This window comes from Pectinophora gossypiella, chromosome 17, assembly GCF_024362695.1.
Source record: "Pectinophora gossypiella chromosome 17, ilPecGoss1.1, whole genome shotgun sequence".
In the NCBI taxonomy this organism is placed as follows: domain Eukaryota; kingdom Metazoa; phylum Arthropoda; class Insecta; order Lepidoptera; family Gelechiidae; genus Pectinophora; species Pectinophora gossypiella.
In genome coordinates, this window is record NC_065420.1 from 14,353,990 (window position 1) to 14,372,462 (window position 18,473).

Here is an 18,473-nt window from a genome sequence, read left to right on the forward strand (position 1 = left end):
AAATAAAATTAATTAAAGTACATTATATTACTCATGACTGTACACGCGCAACTGTGTGTGAAGTCTGACGCCCATACGATTGAAGACTGAAGTAAGACCAAAGGGAGGTGAGGTAAACCTATCTCAGAAGCTGGTGGGGAGCGGAGAGTTGCCGTTCTATACGTAGTAAATATTAATCCTTATTCTTTGTCACAGCTACAATACAATAACATCAAGAAAGAATAAGAATAAAATAAATTTATTGCCAGTAACAAGGTAGCAATATAATGTACCCACTTCAGGACTCTGTCGCACTAACATATTTTGATATTTAGTGAGACTTACAGTTCAATTTGTCAAAAAAGTTAATGTGACATGGTACCAAAGTGTATACTATTAAGGTATATAAAATGTAAAATTTAAACAATATTAAAAACAAAAAAAGACGTTGGTCGAAATATTAAATATATGGTGGTAGTGGAGGTCCTCAATAAATGGACCACTCAGCATGAGCTGCGACGTGAACATAATAAAAAACAAAAGATCGTTCAAGACTTCAAAGAGTACAGTGACGTTTGTGATTTAAGTAGCTGTATTAAAAGACGCAATGAAAAGTTGAAAAAACGAGAGAGATAGATAAGCTAAACATTCTCGTCAAAACTTAGCCATTTGGCCAGTAGGTAAATTTATCGACAGCTCCCGCGGCATAGAACACTAACTTTATCAACATAGACGCGACAACGATCGTGAGTTTCAACCAATAGACGTACAACGTTTTTATACGATGGCAGCATAGTTCCGCTTCCGAAGTCCGTGTATTTGTCGTCTCTACATATATACTTAGCGTGTGCCATGCCGCAGGGGTGATTTGCTCAAAAAATATAAGGGGGGTTAAAATGGCCACATCGAAGCAATTCATCTAATCAATATAAATCATCTAAAGCAATATAGCTATTTGACATTTGTATACATTGCGCACTTACTTTCATATGCGCAGATGTCGAATTGCAATATTGCTTTCTTAGATGAATTGCTTTGAGGTGGCCTTTTTAACCCCCAAGTTATATATTAATAGATAATATTGTAAATACAAGGGGATTGAGGTAGAAACAGGTGGTAATTTTAGCTAGATAACATAAAATATATTTTATTGTTATTTCATGAATGACTGACATTGTAACAAATATGTTTAGATAAATAATATAAGTAGGTAATAAAATTAAGGTTCTTAATAAAAAAAAATATTTACAAATGTTTATATAATTATGTGGTGTTTATTTGTATAACTTAACTATAATACCCTTATAATTATACCATATTCCTATTCTCTTCTGCAGTCTGTGTTTCCAAAAATATATTTTGCCTTATTACAAAGCGAAGAGTTTTAACATAATACCAGGTTTAAATTATAGAAAGCGCCGCCGTGAATAAATCCACGTATTTTATGCAATATCTCTGCTACACGCGACGCGGACTATATTTTAAACCTAGTATTAGTCTTCGTATTGTTATTAATAAGGTGGATTGAAGTTCAACCTTGAGTGAATAGAAATTAACTTGTTGAGCGTATTTCACAGGACCATACGAAAGCCTCTAATCGTCATTACCAATATGCGGTGCGGTTTTGAAAAGGAAGCTACTAGGAACGTAATTTCTAGGAGATCAATTCTATAAAACATCATTACCCATAATGACTAACACCGACGCGATTGGCTGTGAAGAGGATGGCAAAGTAGCATTGACGCCGCGCGCGGTCCATCGCTAAAATTTGCGACGTGTGAGCCTATCTAACGCGAGCCCAGTATAAAAAAAACCTTGGGAAAAACCCAACGAAGTCACTGTGTTCCTGTAGTAATACCGGCTTGACACCGGTTCGAACCCCTTTACCGGATTTGCACCTGATACATACATATATAAACTCACGCCCGTAATCCCTAATGGGGTGAGCAGAGCCACAAGTAATCAAAGACAACTTGCAGCCACTGTTGATACGATGTCGTAAGTTGGATATGATGAACCTTATGGTGATAAGGGATCAGCCTATCACCCACAACATTAGTCCATGTTAGAGGACACAATCCCTCTGTCGGATTTTACGACATGCCCGGGAAGACAAGCAGCTGAACGTGTTCTATGTTTTTTATTTGCTCCCAGAACAGCATAGAAGCATCTTTTCAACTTGCACTTATGAGTTATTCATTTATCTTAAATTCAGTTTTCACTGACAAAGTTGGCTCGACCATTATCTGGTCATCATCTAACAGAAAGCTCGGCGAGGTGTGGGTACTTACATAGTTCATCTATGATTGTACTTTTGACTTATGCACGTAGTATTATTCCTTAATCTGTGTTTATGTTAAAAACACGGGCTATACAGCAGTAAATTCATTTTTGACAAGATTCTCCTGGTTGATTTTGAGCTTGTCTATGGGTGGAGTCTTCCTAGGCCCAGACAGGACCAGCTTGACGACCTGCACCAGCGGGGCCTCCACCAGCAGGTGCAGTGGGAGCGCCAACACGAATGATATGATGATGTTGCTTACTAGGATCTCGAACTGAAACCAACATGACAATTGGGTAATTTCCTAGGTCAAAGGTAAATTATGAAATTCTGATTACGAAATAAAGTTAGATCTAAAGGTGACAAAAAACCTCCGTGGTCCAGTGGTTGAGCGTTGGGCTCACGATCCGGAGACCCCGGGTTCGAATCCCGGTGGGGACATCACAAAAATCACTTTAGTTTAATCACCCTAGTTTGGTTAGGACATTACAGCCTGAGCACCTGATTGTACGAAAGTAAGATGATCCGTGCTACGGAAGGCACGTTAAGCCGTTGGTCCCGGTTACTACTTACTGATGTAAGTATGTAGTCGTATAAACCATGTTAGGGGCCTTTGGCGGCTCAGTAATAGCCCTGACACCAGTGTTGATGAGTTGATATTCCACCTCACATCCCACACGATAAGAAGATGAATTTGAATAAAGAGAAATGTAATAGTAAGTGCGAAATTTTGTCACGATTTTCTGACACAGGTTGCTTTTCAATACAAATTCCATAGTAATTTCCACGAGGCAACACGGACCTCCGTAATTTCGTGTTTTACATTTAGTAATAAGTACTTAACTGATTTGACTAGTTGGAAACTAGCCTGTGGAAGGCTCGTCGACGAAAGGGACAGCAACGAAGTGGCTTTTAGAGATTCTCATAGCTTACCACAAGGAACAAGGTGGCGTGTACGAGCGTCGTCCGGCTGCTGTTGATAAGGTTAATGATGGACATGTGAAGGATGTACGCGCTGTAGGTGAGCCGGGACGGGACCGCCCAGCCGCGCCACTCCAGGATGCGGCGGTATACATCTGGCGAAAAGCATTTTTTTTGACGTGACTTATAGTAGATTTGCCCGAGATGGCATTAACTACTTGGCCGGACAAATGGGGAGCGCTGAAGGCTCTCACCCGGCACAACGTTTAAGACAATAGGCCTGAGATGGCGATTTTTCAAAATGGCGCTTGTTACGTGATTTTCACTATGGCGACTATACACACGCATACGTACATAAACGGTTTTATGACATTCAAGGTAAGCAGCTAAACCCGTTTTCGCTCCTACTCCAACCTACCTAAATTCTATCTATCTACTCAGCCTGTATCCACCCACTGCTGGGTATAGGCCTCCTCTTTTTCACGCCATCCTTTCCGGTCCTGTGCAAGTCTCATCCATTGCTTTCCGACGTACCTCACAATGTCATCAACTTATAATTGACATGAACGCCTGTACTGTACCTATGATCCACAATAAATATATTTCATTTCGTTTCGTTTCATTTCATTTCATCCGACCACCGGGCCTTCCTAAATTGCTCACAAATAAATATCGCTGCTTACTTTCGAATTTAAACACCAGAGCAATGATATAAAAGCCGATGAGCCCTCCGAAGAGAGGCCGCGCCAGCGCCGCGAAGGGGGTGCGCAGGTAGATGGACAACCGCGGCCCGTCCAGGTAGAAGATGCTGCCGAGCATCAGCAGAGCGACACCAGCTGGAAATATGGCCCAGTAGATGTACTGCTGTTTCTGTAAGACAACCAGGGGGTTAGCTAAGATGCAAACGATTTCGAAAAGCGATAGCTTTTTTGGCGTGACTTATTGTAGATTTGCCGCTGATGGCATTAAGGCTCTCGTGTATATTTAAGACAACAGACCTGAGGGTGCCCAGTTGGGTGCGAGCCTACTCAGGGCGTCATCTGAGAGGATATATTTGAAAGAATAATTGACCCTAGTCGATAGCGAAAAGCGCCAAATGAGGGAAATCGTTGACCACGCCAGCGGTGTCAATAGTAATATTGCTTTTTAGATGAATTGCTTCAATGTGGCCGTTTTAACTCCCCCAGGTATGAGACTTTATACAACTGACCCTAGGGTTGATCGGGTCGGTATTGTAAAGATTTTCTTCACGTACCAGAATTCTTGGAAACTTGTAGTCAGTCTTCTGCCAACGGTAGATGGCCAGTCCTACCACCATGCCGATGACGAAGGAGGCAATGTTGGTGTGGCCGCGCTTGTACGCGTGGTTAAACGTCGGGTCAGCTTGGAACAGGTAGCGTACACGTCTGTAAGCATTTAAGACTAAAGTAAGACCCAGAGGGGGTGAGGTCGGCGCCCGATGATTGATACGTTCACTCACTTACTTCACTCGCTCACTTCACCCGCTCACTTCACTCGCTCACTTCACTCACTCACTTCACTCACTCACTTCACTCACTCACTTCACTCACTCACTTCACTCACTCACTTCACTCACTCACTTCACTCACTCACTTCACTCGCTCACTTCACTCACTCACTCCACTCACTCACTCCACTCACTCACTCCACTCACTCACTCCACTCACTCACTCCACTCACTCACTCCACTCACTCACTCCACTCACTCACTCACTCACTCCATTCACTCACTCTACTCACTCACTCCACTCACTCACTCCACTCACTCACTCCACTCACTCACTCCACTCACTCACTCCACTCACTCACTTCACTCACTCACTTCACTCACTCTTTTCACTCACTCACTTCACTCGCTCACTTCACTCGCTCACTTCACTCACTCACTTCACTCACTCACTTCACTCACTCACTTCACTCACTCACTTCACTCACTCACTTCACTCACTCACTTCACTCACTCACTTCACTCACTCACTTCACTCGCTCACTTCACTCACTCACTCCACTCACTCACTCCACTCACTCACTCCACTCACTCACTCCACTCACTCACTCCACTCACTCACTCCACTCACTCACTCCACTCACTCACTCACTCCATTCACTCACTCTACTCACTCACTCCACTCACTCACTCCACTCACTCACTCCACTCACTCACTCCACTCACTCACTTCACTCACTCACTTCACTCACTCTTTTCACTCACTCACTTCACTCGCTCACTTCACTCGCTCACTTCACTCACTCACTTCACCCGCTCACTTGTAGTCAGACGCGGACCGCGTGAAATACAGGTTTACACTTATAACAGGGTATTGGCGAGAAATGATATTTATTTGTTTATTCAATACAATATACAAAATAAATAAATTAATTAGATAATTAAATTATTAACTCACTCGGGTGATAGCATGACGACGGCGTCCAAATCCTGGAAATACGTGTGCACAGCGGGTGCCAGCACACCAACTATCAACAGTAGAACCAAAAGGGCCCTCCGCGCGCGGCCCCTCGTAATGCACACCGCCAGCCCTAACAGGTGGAGCTGGTAATCCGCTGCCACATACCTAAGGGCGAGAAAACGAATAGTGCTAAACAAAACAAAAAAGTCCTGAAATGTAAATAAATAAATAAATAATAACACAATACCACACTTCATACAAAACACCTCATTTTACACAGACACTACACGCGCATCTGTGTGTGTGACGTCTGACGTCCATACGATAAACTAAAGTTGACCGAGGGGGGGTGAGGTAAGCCTAGCTCAACCGCTGGTGGGGAGCGGAGAATTGCCGTTCTATACGTATTATTCGTATTATTGAGGAGCTCGGTGGCGCAGCGGTTAAAGCGCTCGGTATGCGATTGTTGAAGTAAAGCAACTTTCGCAAAGGCCGGTCATAGGATGGGTGACCACAAAAAAAACGTTTTCATCTCGAGCACCTCCGTGCTTCGGAAGGCACGTTAAGCCGTTGGTCCCGGCTGCATTAGCAGTCGTTAATAACCATCAATCCGCTCTGGGCCCGCGTGATGGTTTAAGGCCCGATCTCCCTATCCATCCATAGGGAAGGACTGTGCCCCAGCAGTGGGGACGTTAATGGGCTGATGATGACGTATTATTCCTTGTTCTATGATAATACGGTCCCTGCGTTTTCCCATGATTTCGTGCGTACTGGTGAATGAATAATAACGTAAATATAAAATAAACCACCTCCTTCCCATCTCTCTCTAACTCGTCTCCTATACCTACCAGGTCTGTACCATACAGTGCGTGTGGTCGAAGTAGTTGCTGACAAGCAGCAGGTTGAGGTACCAGTTGCTGCGGCAGTCGGCGCTCTCCGTTCCCGCCGTCGACTGAAACATAATGATAAAGATAAATAAGATATTTATTGCATTCTTGTTTTTACAGAGGTCTTAAAAGTAAAGGAAAGCATAAACAGGAACCCTGTAAGGGTACTACACATAGACAACACAAGTAGGTTTATTTTACTTAAAATTTGATAAGTATAAGTACATAACAAAAAAAAATAGAAAATTGAAATAAAAAAACTGATTAAATTAAAAATATACATTTCCGCCATTTTTTCACAAATTTTCACCATAGGCCCTAATTTTCGTAAAAAAAGTAGCATGGAGAATGCTACGCCGACAAGAGCGTGGCACTTTAATTAGTGATGATGGCTTACATTTATTAATCAGTAAGTACCTAACAGATTCATTAAAAAAGTGTAGCGTGTAGAATCATTTTTCGAATATTACATAATTAATAAGTATTTTTTAACGAAATTTTGTGTAGGTGTACTTATTTAGAAACAAAATGGCCGTTGTCTTTATCCGTTAGGTATATGTATCCCCGTTAGTATGGAATTTAATACAATGCGGCAAAAAAATATTATATGATTATATAAAACATTTTTTATAATAATAATTATGTTTTAGAGGTTCACGCAGAGTTGCAGCAAGTGGTGTGCCGCGAGTTCGTTTGATTGATGTACTATGCCGTACAAGTCAAGTGCAAATGAATATTAAAAACGACAGTGTAATCAAATAAAATGTATAAGATTGACATGTAGGCACTGTTGTTTTTCGTAAGCACGTTCAACTTGGCTAAGGCCCTGTGCGATTCAGGCATAAAATATTCTTCTTGTGAGTCATAGTGGCAGACTGAAAATATATGAAACCATTTATTTACCTCCCACAGCGGGCCGTGGCCGGCATGCCTCAGCCATGTTGCTGTGAGACCCAGCACCAAAGCGTACACAGGTATTAATCTGAAAATAATAACATTTAATATACTTACTTATCTATGGTAATATAGTAATAGTGTCTGTCTGTTTGTTGGTAATATGGAGCGACCAATTGACGTGATTATCTAAGTGGAGATAGTTGAAGGGATGGAGAGTGACATAGGCTAGTTTCTGTCTCTTTCTAACTTCTCACTACCCTAAAATGGAAAGTAAAAGTTTATACGAAGCAATCCGCAATTTTCAAGGTAAAAAGCAATAGCAAGATGTAGTTTGTTTGTTTAGCTATCACTTAACTTGTAGGCGTTTCCGTTATACAAATTCGAAGTTCGAACATAGGCTTCATAGTTTACTGATTTCCTCATTACTAGGGATTACGAAAGTTTGTTTATGTACTTAGGTATTAGTTATTAACGACCGCCATCTTTATAAATTACAGATACCGTATCTGTTATTATGACCCGCGGAGGTCCATGTTGCTATGATTTTGACGTATAAGCTATAGATAGAAATCCAGTCAGTAGTGTTTGCGTGAAAGAATAACATACATAATTATACTTCTTCACAAATTTTTGTTTGTGGAGGAAGCAAGAGAAGTATGTAAGTATGTATTATATAAACTATGTTATTTTATACGTGTTATCTATCATTTATGTATGTATATAGGTATATATTTTAAATAGGTACTAGGTTTGTTTATAGTATCATTATGTTTTATGTAAGTAGATCGTTTTATTTAAGTTACGTATATTGTATTATTTACTTATAAGTACCTGTATTGCACCGTCCCGATTCCAATATGTAGCAAGTTCTTTCGCCCTAAGGTTGCCTGGAAGAAATTGCTATTTAGCAATAAGGCCGCCGATTGTGCTTCTTTTGTCACTTTTGTAAAAAAATTACCGACTTCAAAAAAGGAGGAGGTTCAAAATTCGACCCTATATTTTTTTAGTGTTGTGTTTATATGTGCAATAAAGCGTTTTTTGTAAGTATGTCAGGATCTAAGCAAATTAAATTCCATTGTCTCCGCTTATCCCGATGGGAAATAAGCGTGAGTGAGTTTATGTATGTAAAATGTATACGGTCACGAGTATAATATGAATACACTTTGAAACCATGTCACATTAACTTATTCAACCGTGAGTCTCATTAAATGTCAAATATGATAGTGCCACAGGGTTCTAAAGTGGGTACATTATTGCTCAAGTCTGTATGTTGGAAGTAGGATGACCAACCTCAGCCACCTGTTGAGCGCACTCTGAGGCAGCAGGGACCAGCTGACGCGGTGTGTCTCTTTGTATATCTGCAGGTTGTACGCCAGCAGGAAGCCCGACATCACAAAGAACGTCTGCACCACCAGCGTACCGTTGAGGAACATCAGGAACAGCGGGTTCTTGTAGTTCTGGGAATTAAGATATTGTCACATTGGGCATGTCAACCCTACTGGTTGTGCATCATCATCATCAGCCGTACAACGCCCACTGCTGGGCATAAACCTCCCCCAAGGATCTCCACGACGATCGGTCCTGCGCTGCCCGCATCCAGCGGCTTCCCGCGACCTTCACCAGATCGTCGGTCCACCTTGTAGCGGGCCTACCCACTGAGCGTCGTCCGACACGTGGTCGCCATTCCAGAACCCTTCCGCCCCAGCGGCCATCGGTTCTCCTCGCTGTGTCCTGCCCACTGCCACTTCAGCTTTGCAATTCTCCGAGCTATGTCGGTGACTTTAATTCTCCTGCGGATCTCCTCATTTCTGATTCGATCGAGCAGGGAAATACCGAGCATAGCTCTCTCCATTGCCCGCTGAGCGACACCGAGCCTCCTCACTGGTTGTGCAACCAGGAATAATTAAGAGATTAAACGAACCTGTAAGTGAAGTTCTATCTCAATTATATGAAGCTCCTTGTGTAAGCTTCTACGGTTTTTGTGACGATCTTCTATCGTGTGGGTTGTGAGGTGGAGTACCAGCATCATCGGCCCTGATATCAGGGTTAATATTGAGCCGCCAAAGGCCCCTGACATGGCTCACATAACGACTACTTACTTACATCAGTAAGTAGTAACCAGGACCAACGGCTTAACATGCCTTCCGCACGGATCAGCTTAATTTCGGACAATCTGGTGATCAGCTAGAAATGTCCTAACCAAACTAGGTAAAAGTATTTTTTGTGATATGTGCCCACCGGGAATCGAACCCGGGACCTCCAGATCGTGAGCCCAACGCTCAACCACTGGACCACGGAGGTCGTTGGTTGCTTGTGACGATGCTGGAGCTTATGCTTGCTTATGCTTCTTGTTCGAGACGGTTAACAGTGTAGTCTTATGACTTAGACTATACTGTTAACCGTCTCGAACAAGGAGCGAGTATAATTTCCCGCTGTCCTAGTAAGGTAAGGGCTATCTACGTTCCAGTATCAGTTGTCCTTCGACCATTGTCTTACCTGCTCAACATATATCGGGTTGTCGATATCCTTCACAAAGGGCATCATGGAATGAGTCATGATCACTAGCGCCATAGTCACAGCCCTGCGAAATAAATACATACTTACTAATATTATAAATGGGAAACTGTCTTTGTTTGTTTGTCCGTCTTTTACGGCAAAACGGAGCGACGAATTGACGTGATTTTTTAAGTGGAGATAGTTGAAGGGATGGAGAGTGACATAGGCTACTTTTTGTCTCTTTCTAGCACCCAGGTTACAATTCAGGGTCGATCTAAATCAAGTTTACCTATAAAATAAATAAGTTATAAGCTCGCGGCTATTTCATTAGAAGTCACTGATGTCCTGTGGTACATCGGCTTGCTTCTCCAACGGAGAGCACAGGTTCTAACCCTGGTACCGGACTTGTACGGTCACGAGCATTAATATGTATACACTTTGGTACCATGTCACATTAACTTTTTTGACAAATTGAACTGTAAGTCTCGCTAAATGTCAAATATGTAAGTGCGACAGAGTCCTAAAGTGGGTACATTATATTGCTCATGACTGTACTTGTAGTTATTAGCAGTTAACGGCCTCCGTGGTCCAGTGGTTTGAGCGTTGGGCGCACGATCCGGAGGTCCCGGGTTCAAATCCTGGTAAGGACATATCACAAAAATCACTTTGTGATCCCTAGTTTGGTTAGGACATTACAGGTTGATCACCTGATTGTCCGAAAGTAAGATGATCCGTGCTTCGGAAGGCACGTTAAGCTGTTGGTCCTGTTTACTACTTACTGATGTAAGTAAGTAATCGTTACATGAGCCATGTCAGGGGCCTTTGGCGACTCAATAGTAACCCTGACGACATCAGGATTGATGAGTTTGGTACTCCACCTCACAACCCACACGATAGAAGAAGATTAGCAGTTTCCACTATCACGGTTGGTTCGACCATTATACATAGATGGCAATACGGGTCACCATCTATCACGTTGGTCTAACAGAGATTGACTACCCCGAATGGGATATAGTCATAATGCCTATTTCCCTATTGGGGTATTCAGAATTACACCCATCCCACGACGAACTCCGCCGTTCACAGTTTTATTAGGCTAGCGTGATAGGTGTTGTCTGTCAGGTTTACCTGAATCCGCAGAATCCCTTCAGCCGGGTGAGCCTCGGCTCGGGCCCCGCCCCGGCTGGCGCCACCAGCTTCTGCCAGTTATGAGATATTGAGAAACACGCGAAGAATCCTGAAAACTCAGGAAAATTAGCTAAATATTCCCCTAAGACCGATTATTTACACGACCAATCTAACTCAAAGGAGAAAACACAGAACAAAGAAGAAGGATAGCATTTATCTCACTTTTAACATCACTCTTTCGTACTAAGCTACGTACTCTTTCGTACTTTTAGTGCGAAAGAGACATAGATACCTCTAGTTCTTTCTTTTCTTCTTTCTTGTTGTGTATGGCTGCATCGTTACTGAATGATGATTCTGCCAATGTCAAAGTTCCGAAGAAAACTGTTTATAAACGTAAATAACTGGTTTTATGTAAGATAGATTCTTCGAAGAGAATACTCGGTGGGTAGTCCACTGTTGCAAAAGTTACCTAAAAGTAGGACAACACAATGTTATTCTTTCGCACTAGGCGATGTACTATATATCTGTCCTGCTGTCAGTCTAATCATGCTACCTTAAATAGGTTATAATATTATAACAGTTTCTGCCCACGTGGACATCTGTTATCGGGCGCAGCACGATATTTCCACCGGCCTTTTTCATGCCGTTGAGGGGTGATTTTCGTTCGGTGAAAAGAGAATAGAAAAAAGAGTTTCTCTTCCAATTATAATAAATATTAGTTTGTTATTTATCAAATAACAATTCGCATAAAAGCTTACTCCTTCTCATTAAAAATTCTAAGTCTTATGCTCCTTCCCACATGACTAGCTTTCAAACACCTATATCTAAAATTAGAATTTGTATATGAAATTATCACAAAATCGACAAAAGAAAATGCTAATGACTAATCTGTTTCACGACATTCTATCTAACCAGTTTTATGTGTCTACTCGTAGTTACTATCAACTTGAATTTTCAAGGCTTTATGGAAATAAACTTTATTGAAACAGGTTCGCCATGCTCAATTAATTTACGACTACAACAATTAGAAGGAGTAGAACAGCGAAAAGTTTAAAGAATTCGGGAGTAAGCACCTCCTGTATTAACATACTCGTAGTTGAAATTACCGTAGCCAAGCTATTTCATTGACGTTTTGCTTACTTGTGACTCAAATCCACACATCTTCCCACGAAATCCAGAACCATAACTACATAAACATAAACTGCCTATATACGTCCCACTGCTGGGCACAGGCCTCCCCTCAATCAACCGGAGGGGGTATGGAGCATACTCCACCACGCTGCTCCACTGCGGAGAACCATAACTATCTATTAATATTACTATAATGCAACTTATCGAATAAAATAATGTATTGCCATTACCTTTGTATTTGACCTTAGCGTCGTTATGGAACGCTACGAAGCTTCCGATTAGGTTCAGTATCAATAATATCGCAATTACTACACCTAATATAATATCACTCGTATCAAATTGAATACTTTCATCTAATTTGTTACATGTGACATTATTTGATACTCTAGCTTTTAATTTGTAGTCTCTCCAAAGGGTATTGTTCAAGCATGCCTCAAGGACTATATTTAGGTCCCCTGATGTATTTTCTTTATAAAATTCTCTACAAGTCTGTGTAAGGCATATGCCGTATTTTAATTGCGTATGATTGAAATGTACTTTGGTGTCGGCAGAATATTCCTGCAACAAAAATGTAAACATAACAAAATGAGTGCTCATAGTCAAATGTCAATGACATGTTTTGCTTGGTGTTTTCCACTGACAATTATTATAAGGTGTAAAAAAGGTGTTTACATATTTATAGTTTAGTACCTAGAATATTACGTAATATTTTTGAAAAACTCTCAAAATTATTCAAAAAGTATTTGATGTAGCTATCAGCTGAGTTATTGCAGTTTTACCTCAGATGGCCTAATCATCATCCTCCTGCCCTTATCCCACTCTAATTGGGGTCGGCAGAACATGTATTCCATCCATTCGATTTGATCGGAATAATACTGTATCTGTTATAAAAATATTTCTTACTTGGATATAAGAGTATAGTTCACTGGGTTCATCGGAGACCAGGTCGATGTCCACAGAGCAGTAGACACCTCCTGGCCGATGGATGCAGGAGTCATAGGGGTCCAGGTGGAACAGTGGCGGCATCAGATAGTACTCACTCTCTGTGGGGCGTGAGCAGTGAGATCAGGGAACATTCAGTCATCATCATCAATTTAAGAGCCACGCTCTTGTCGGTGCAGCATTTTCCATGCTACTTTTTTAGGGAAAAACATTGGAACATTCAGTAGAGGATAAAATTAAAATCAACACTTTCAGGGATACAATGTCATGATTAATTTCAATCAACGTGAAAAATTATCTGGAATTGTTTGAAGTGGGTTATAGAGGGTTATGGTGACACCTACATCATAATAACCAACGCATGTCGAGGTATAAAAACGACGTCACTAATAGTCTATCGAGTGAGTAGTTGCGTAAATTAGCAATGACCAAGGTTCTGTCTGGTTTTGCAATAGGTGACCCTGCGCCGACGATATATGACTGTAAACTTCTTTATTATCGTTATATATGCAAAGACTGGGATTTCGCTCAAAGTCTATTCAGGAGCACAACAGTGATCAGGAGAATTTTTGAAAAAATGTTTGCAATACCATCTGTTTCTTCATATATCCATCTATGGACTTCGTCTCAAGAATGGCAGTAAGTTGCCTTCCGATTACTTGTGGTTCTAACCACCCTAGTAGGAATTGGGTGAATCTCAAAATTTCAAGTTTGGTGGCGAAATTTCATATTATTATTTTTTCGTGAAAAATTGGGTTCCGACATGAAAAAGATCCAAAAGGATCCTCGGTTCCGACATGGAAAAGGAATTTTTCAATTCCCAATTTCCCCAATTTTTCACGAAAAAATTATATGACAGTCGCCACCAAACTTGACACATTTTGATATTCACCCAATTAAGGCCGTATTTAGTTTATATTACGTATGTATAAGGGCGGAAGGCAAGAGGGAAACCACTGCCCTATTTTTCCCTAAAAAGTAGCGTGGAGAATGCTGCACCAACAAGAGCTTGGCTCTTAAATTGGTCTTGATGACGTGTGAAGGATCTTGATGGGAAATATGTCTAACCAGCTGAGCTAACATTCACAACGTGATAAAATTATCGATCGATTCAATAAGTTTTGTTAAAATCAATAAGTTTGTTTTTTCCCTAACATGCGTGGCACGTGATTTTGTTTGTATTTTGACAGAACGACATGACTTAATTGGGTCCACATATTAGTACCCTTCGACAAAACGATAGAATCGATAAAATGACAGTGATAAAATTTTGTCACGTGTCGCACTGGACCAAGAATAGGCTTTCTAAATGCTACTACTACTAGGCTAGGCTAGGCTACTAGAGTGTGTAGATAGTTCCAAAAGAAAAGGATAATCTACATCTACATGTTGTGTGCTTTTATACGCAAACACCCGTGTGCTAAGCACACAAATTGTTGAATAATTACAATTTGGTTTACTTAAGTAAGTATATTTCAAAACCGAATTACTTCAACTTACCAACACCACCACAGAAAGTTCGGTGAGGTGTGGGTACTTAGTTCATCTTGCGATGGGTATGCCAATTGTTATTATGTTATATAATATTTAAACAATCGATAAGTATTTTATAAAATTTGATTTTTTATTAATTATAAATGATAAATAAGTTTATTGCAAATTCCCGATAAGTCACAGCGCGTTATGTATTACTGTATCATTTTAATTATTGATTATTATTAAGTACATTGATAAATCGAAGTGAGTACTTACCATTTTTAATTCCAATAGTTGAATCACAATTAACAAAAAATACGAATAATATTAGAATTAACATTTTAAGTTTGTTGATATCACTCCATACACCATGTGACCTCCACATCAAACTAGCGAATGAATGAGTGACTAGTCTAATAGTTAAAATTCGCAAACTAAGTTTCATAGTTGTAGAGTAGATTTGTCTTTTATTAGGGTTCCTTAGAGTAAAATATGAACCCGTACTTATATATGCTACTGAAAAAATTATAAGGACCACTAATGTAATACTTAGTTTATTGCTTTTTTTTGACGTGACTTATTGTAGATCTGCCGCAGATGGCATTAACTACTTGGCCGGACAAATGGGGAGCGCTGAGGGCTGTCTCCTGGTACAAAATTTCAGACAACAGGCCTGAGGCTGCCCTATTGGGCGCGACCCTTGGCTCACTTACTTAAATTTAAAAGTAAAGTAAAAAAAAGAGTAAAATGTTTATTTTTTATAAAAAATACAAAAAATATTGGTACAATAAAAATCCCACAAAAGAGAAGGTGCAGGTCGTGTCGTATAGGGAGGTGAAGGTTTTGGCGGGAAGAAGAGAGGAATGGCGACTACTCCACCGACAAGAGCGCAGCTCTTAAATAGAGAGAGAGAGAGAGAGAGAGAAATCTCACAAAACCAATTCCTCGATTTTTCTGTGGGAGTGGAGTTCGCTTAAAGTTATTATGTTTTAAAATACTCACTTAAAGTTAACTTACAGCTAAGAGATCATGCCAGAAGATACGAGTACTTACAATTGTTATTTCTTGGAGAGCGAATAACGACGAGTAGCAATTTTATATAATGTCGGATTTAAAACTTAAATTGGTTTATTGAGGATCGGTTTGGAAGACGTTGTTCACTTTAGTGGAACGACATGACATAATTACGAGCTTGGGGCCGAGGGCGTGTGCTTTTTTCTACGATATTATCTTAGAAAATAAAATAAAACTTTTTGAAGCTGAGTGTACAAACAATAACGTTTTGGTACTCGTTAGTAATAGATTTTTTATTTTAAAAAACGTGGTAAGTACTCGTTGGGAATGGAGAATACGTTCGGAAATAAACTAATACCAAGTGGTATTAGTTTTTGGCATTAGAACGGAATAAATCGCAATAACTGCTTGGCCAGAGAGTGCGTGTGCGATGCGGACGGATAAGTACAATGCGGCCGCGAGAATATTTTACTTAAGAGGTGCTTTATTCTTTTTCACACGTACATATAACGCTCATTATTTAATAATAATCGGATTTAATGAAACTTTACTTAAGTATTAATCTTTAAAGATTATAAGGACAAAATAATAAACATCTCCTTATTAAACATCTCCTATACTTAAAGGTTGCCTGGAAGAGATTGCTACTTAGCAATAAGGCCGCCTATAGTACTCATTCTATTTCTGTTTTGTTTTTAATTTTCTTTTTTTTTCCTGTTTATGCAATAAAGTATTTGCTATGTTGTGTTGTGTTGTGTTGTGTTATGTTACTATAAGAGACCTACGGAACCTTAGCATTAAACGAGTTGAACCACACGTGGCGCTTTTTTATTAATGTTTATTTATAAGTAAATAATAAGTAATAGACTTTGCTCTACAACCATTATGATTTTAAAGGTTAGATCATCCGGCTCACGATCTGGACGTCTGGGTTCGAGCCTTGCCTGTCATGTTGTTTTTCTTGAAGTGTCAATTTTGTAGTTTTGCCGCAAATGGTATTAACTTCTTGTTCGGAATACACATATTTTATTTTTTAATTTCTGGTATTAAATGTGTTCCTCTAGTTACTAAATAACATACATACACATACATACATAAACTCACGCCTATTTCCCACCGGGGTAAGCAGAGACTATATAATTCCATTTAGAAATAACTTATTGTAATATATACCGTACATTAATTTAAAAAAAAACGTTGCTGTCACCTTGCAAAATGACGTCCATCCAATAAGTTTATCCATAATAAGAATGTTGAATACTTAAATGATTCTGATTTCTCGTTCGGGTTGGAAGGTCAGTTGCTTATAATAATAATAATCACATTTAGATTAAATTATACATTGTTTTAAGTTTACGCGGTTATTATCATAATTAAAACACATAGATTAAATTGTCTTAAGGGTCCTCTACGTGTTGGCTTCGGCCTCACGTACGCCTTCCAAAAGTCCGGGACTCCATAGACCCGAGATATGGAAATTACATACATACTTAATAATAATAATTTTATTTATTAATGACAACAGATCAATTTATTTGTTAGTACAATATACTTAACTTGTGGTGGTAGTATTATGTGACAATCCGTCAGGTTAGGTATGTGGATCCCGGAATAAGAACAGGGGGTTTAAATTGCCACATCGAAGCAATTCATCTAAGAACACAATATTGCTATTTGACATTTGATAGCATTGCGCACTTACTTTTGTATGCGCAAATGTCAAATTGCAATATTGCTTTATTACATGAATTGCTTCGATGTGGCCATTTTAACCCCCCCCGAATAGATCAGGCTTACCGCTGTATATTTCTTGTAATAGCAAAATATGTGAAATTGTGACCCCTGATCTGTCGAGGTACGTACTAAACAGAATAGATTGTACCTATATACGTATTGTTCCTCCTGTAAGTCAGCGTTGCTTACCTAAAAGTGAGAACTTCCGACATTTGAAGGCAAACTACATTTCAAGGAATGCAAATTTTCCAACTTACTGGTGCTAATTCCTGCAGATTCCGTCTAATTTTATTTTAAATTATACCTGTCACTTCTTATCCGTTGAAAAAGAAAGGGACGGGTAATTGACAGCCATAAAATTTATGGAATACACGTTAATTTTAAACAGAAATCTAAAACAACCGTCTAAACAACGGCCAATAACCCGACAGAATTAAGTAGACAGCACGTCAAACGGATTGCATACCAGCGAGATACCTATTTTATTCGCACGGGTTATTCATTCATTTTAAAACTTGTTGAAAATCATGCGTCCCTTTCCTTTTCGGCGGACAAGAAAATGACGAGTATAACTTAAAATAATATTAGAAGGTGTCTGCAGGAATCGGAGCCACTATTTAATACTTTATTTTGTACATCTACCTAAACTATATTTAGTAAAAAAGTATGTTTGCATACCGGCACCTAGAATATGTCATAATCATGTAACAGCCTCCGTGGCCTAGTGGTTAGAGCGTTAGGCTCACGATCTGGAGGTCCGGGTTCGATTCCCGATGGGGACATTGTCGAAATCACTTTGTAAGACTGTCCTTTGTTTGGTAAGGACTTTTCAGGCTTGAATCACCTGATTGTCCGAAAAAGTAAGATGATTCCGTGCTTCGGAGGGCACGTTAAGCCGTCGGTCCCGGCTATTAGCCGTAAAAAAACACCTCCACCAACCCTTAGCGGAGCAGCGTGGTGGAGTATGCTCCATACCCCCTCCGGTTGATTGAGGGGAGGCCTGTGCCCAGCAGTGGGACGTATATAGGCAGTTTATGTATGTTGCTGTTTAGTCCGGGGGAAGATACAGGTTTTTTAACTTAGTTTACGCATCAGCCTTTCACAATATACGTATATACTAACAATCGATGCAACTTGTAATTAGTCAGAGTATTTTGT

At 40.0% G+C, this 18,473-nt stretch overlaps 1 protein-coding gene across 1 annotated transcript; it reads right to left on the reverse strand.

The window, feature by feature from the left end:
* Nucleotides 1-1,108: 1,108 nt before the first annotated feature.
* LOC126374647 (O-acyltransferase like protein-like) lies at nucleotides 1,109-18,407 on the reverse strand. The gene is made up of 14 exons (XM_050021338.1): nucleotides 18,404-18,407; nucleotides 17,573-17,584; nucleotides 13,053-13,192; nucleotides 12,380-12,707; nucleotides 11,019-11,127; nucleotides 9,891-9,975; nucleotides 8,685-8,851; nucleotides 7,401-7,479; nucleotides 6,459-6,562; nucleotides 5,608-5,775; nucleotides 4,437-4,587; nucleotides 3,865-4,051; nucleotides 3,194-3,336; nucleotides 1,109-2,534 (listed from the first exon to the last, which is right to left on the reverse strand). The coding sequence occupies exons 1-14, from the start codon at nucleotides 18,405-18,407 to the stop codon at nucleotides 2,349-2,351; spliced, it is 1,863 nt and encodes a 620-aa protein (XP_049877295.1). The 3' UTR covers nucleotides 1,109-2,348.
* Nucleotides 18,408-18,473: the final 66 nt, after the last annotated feature.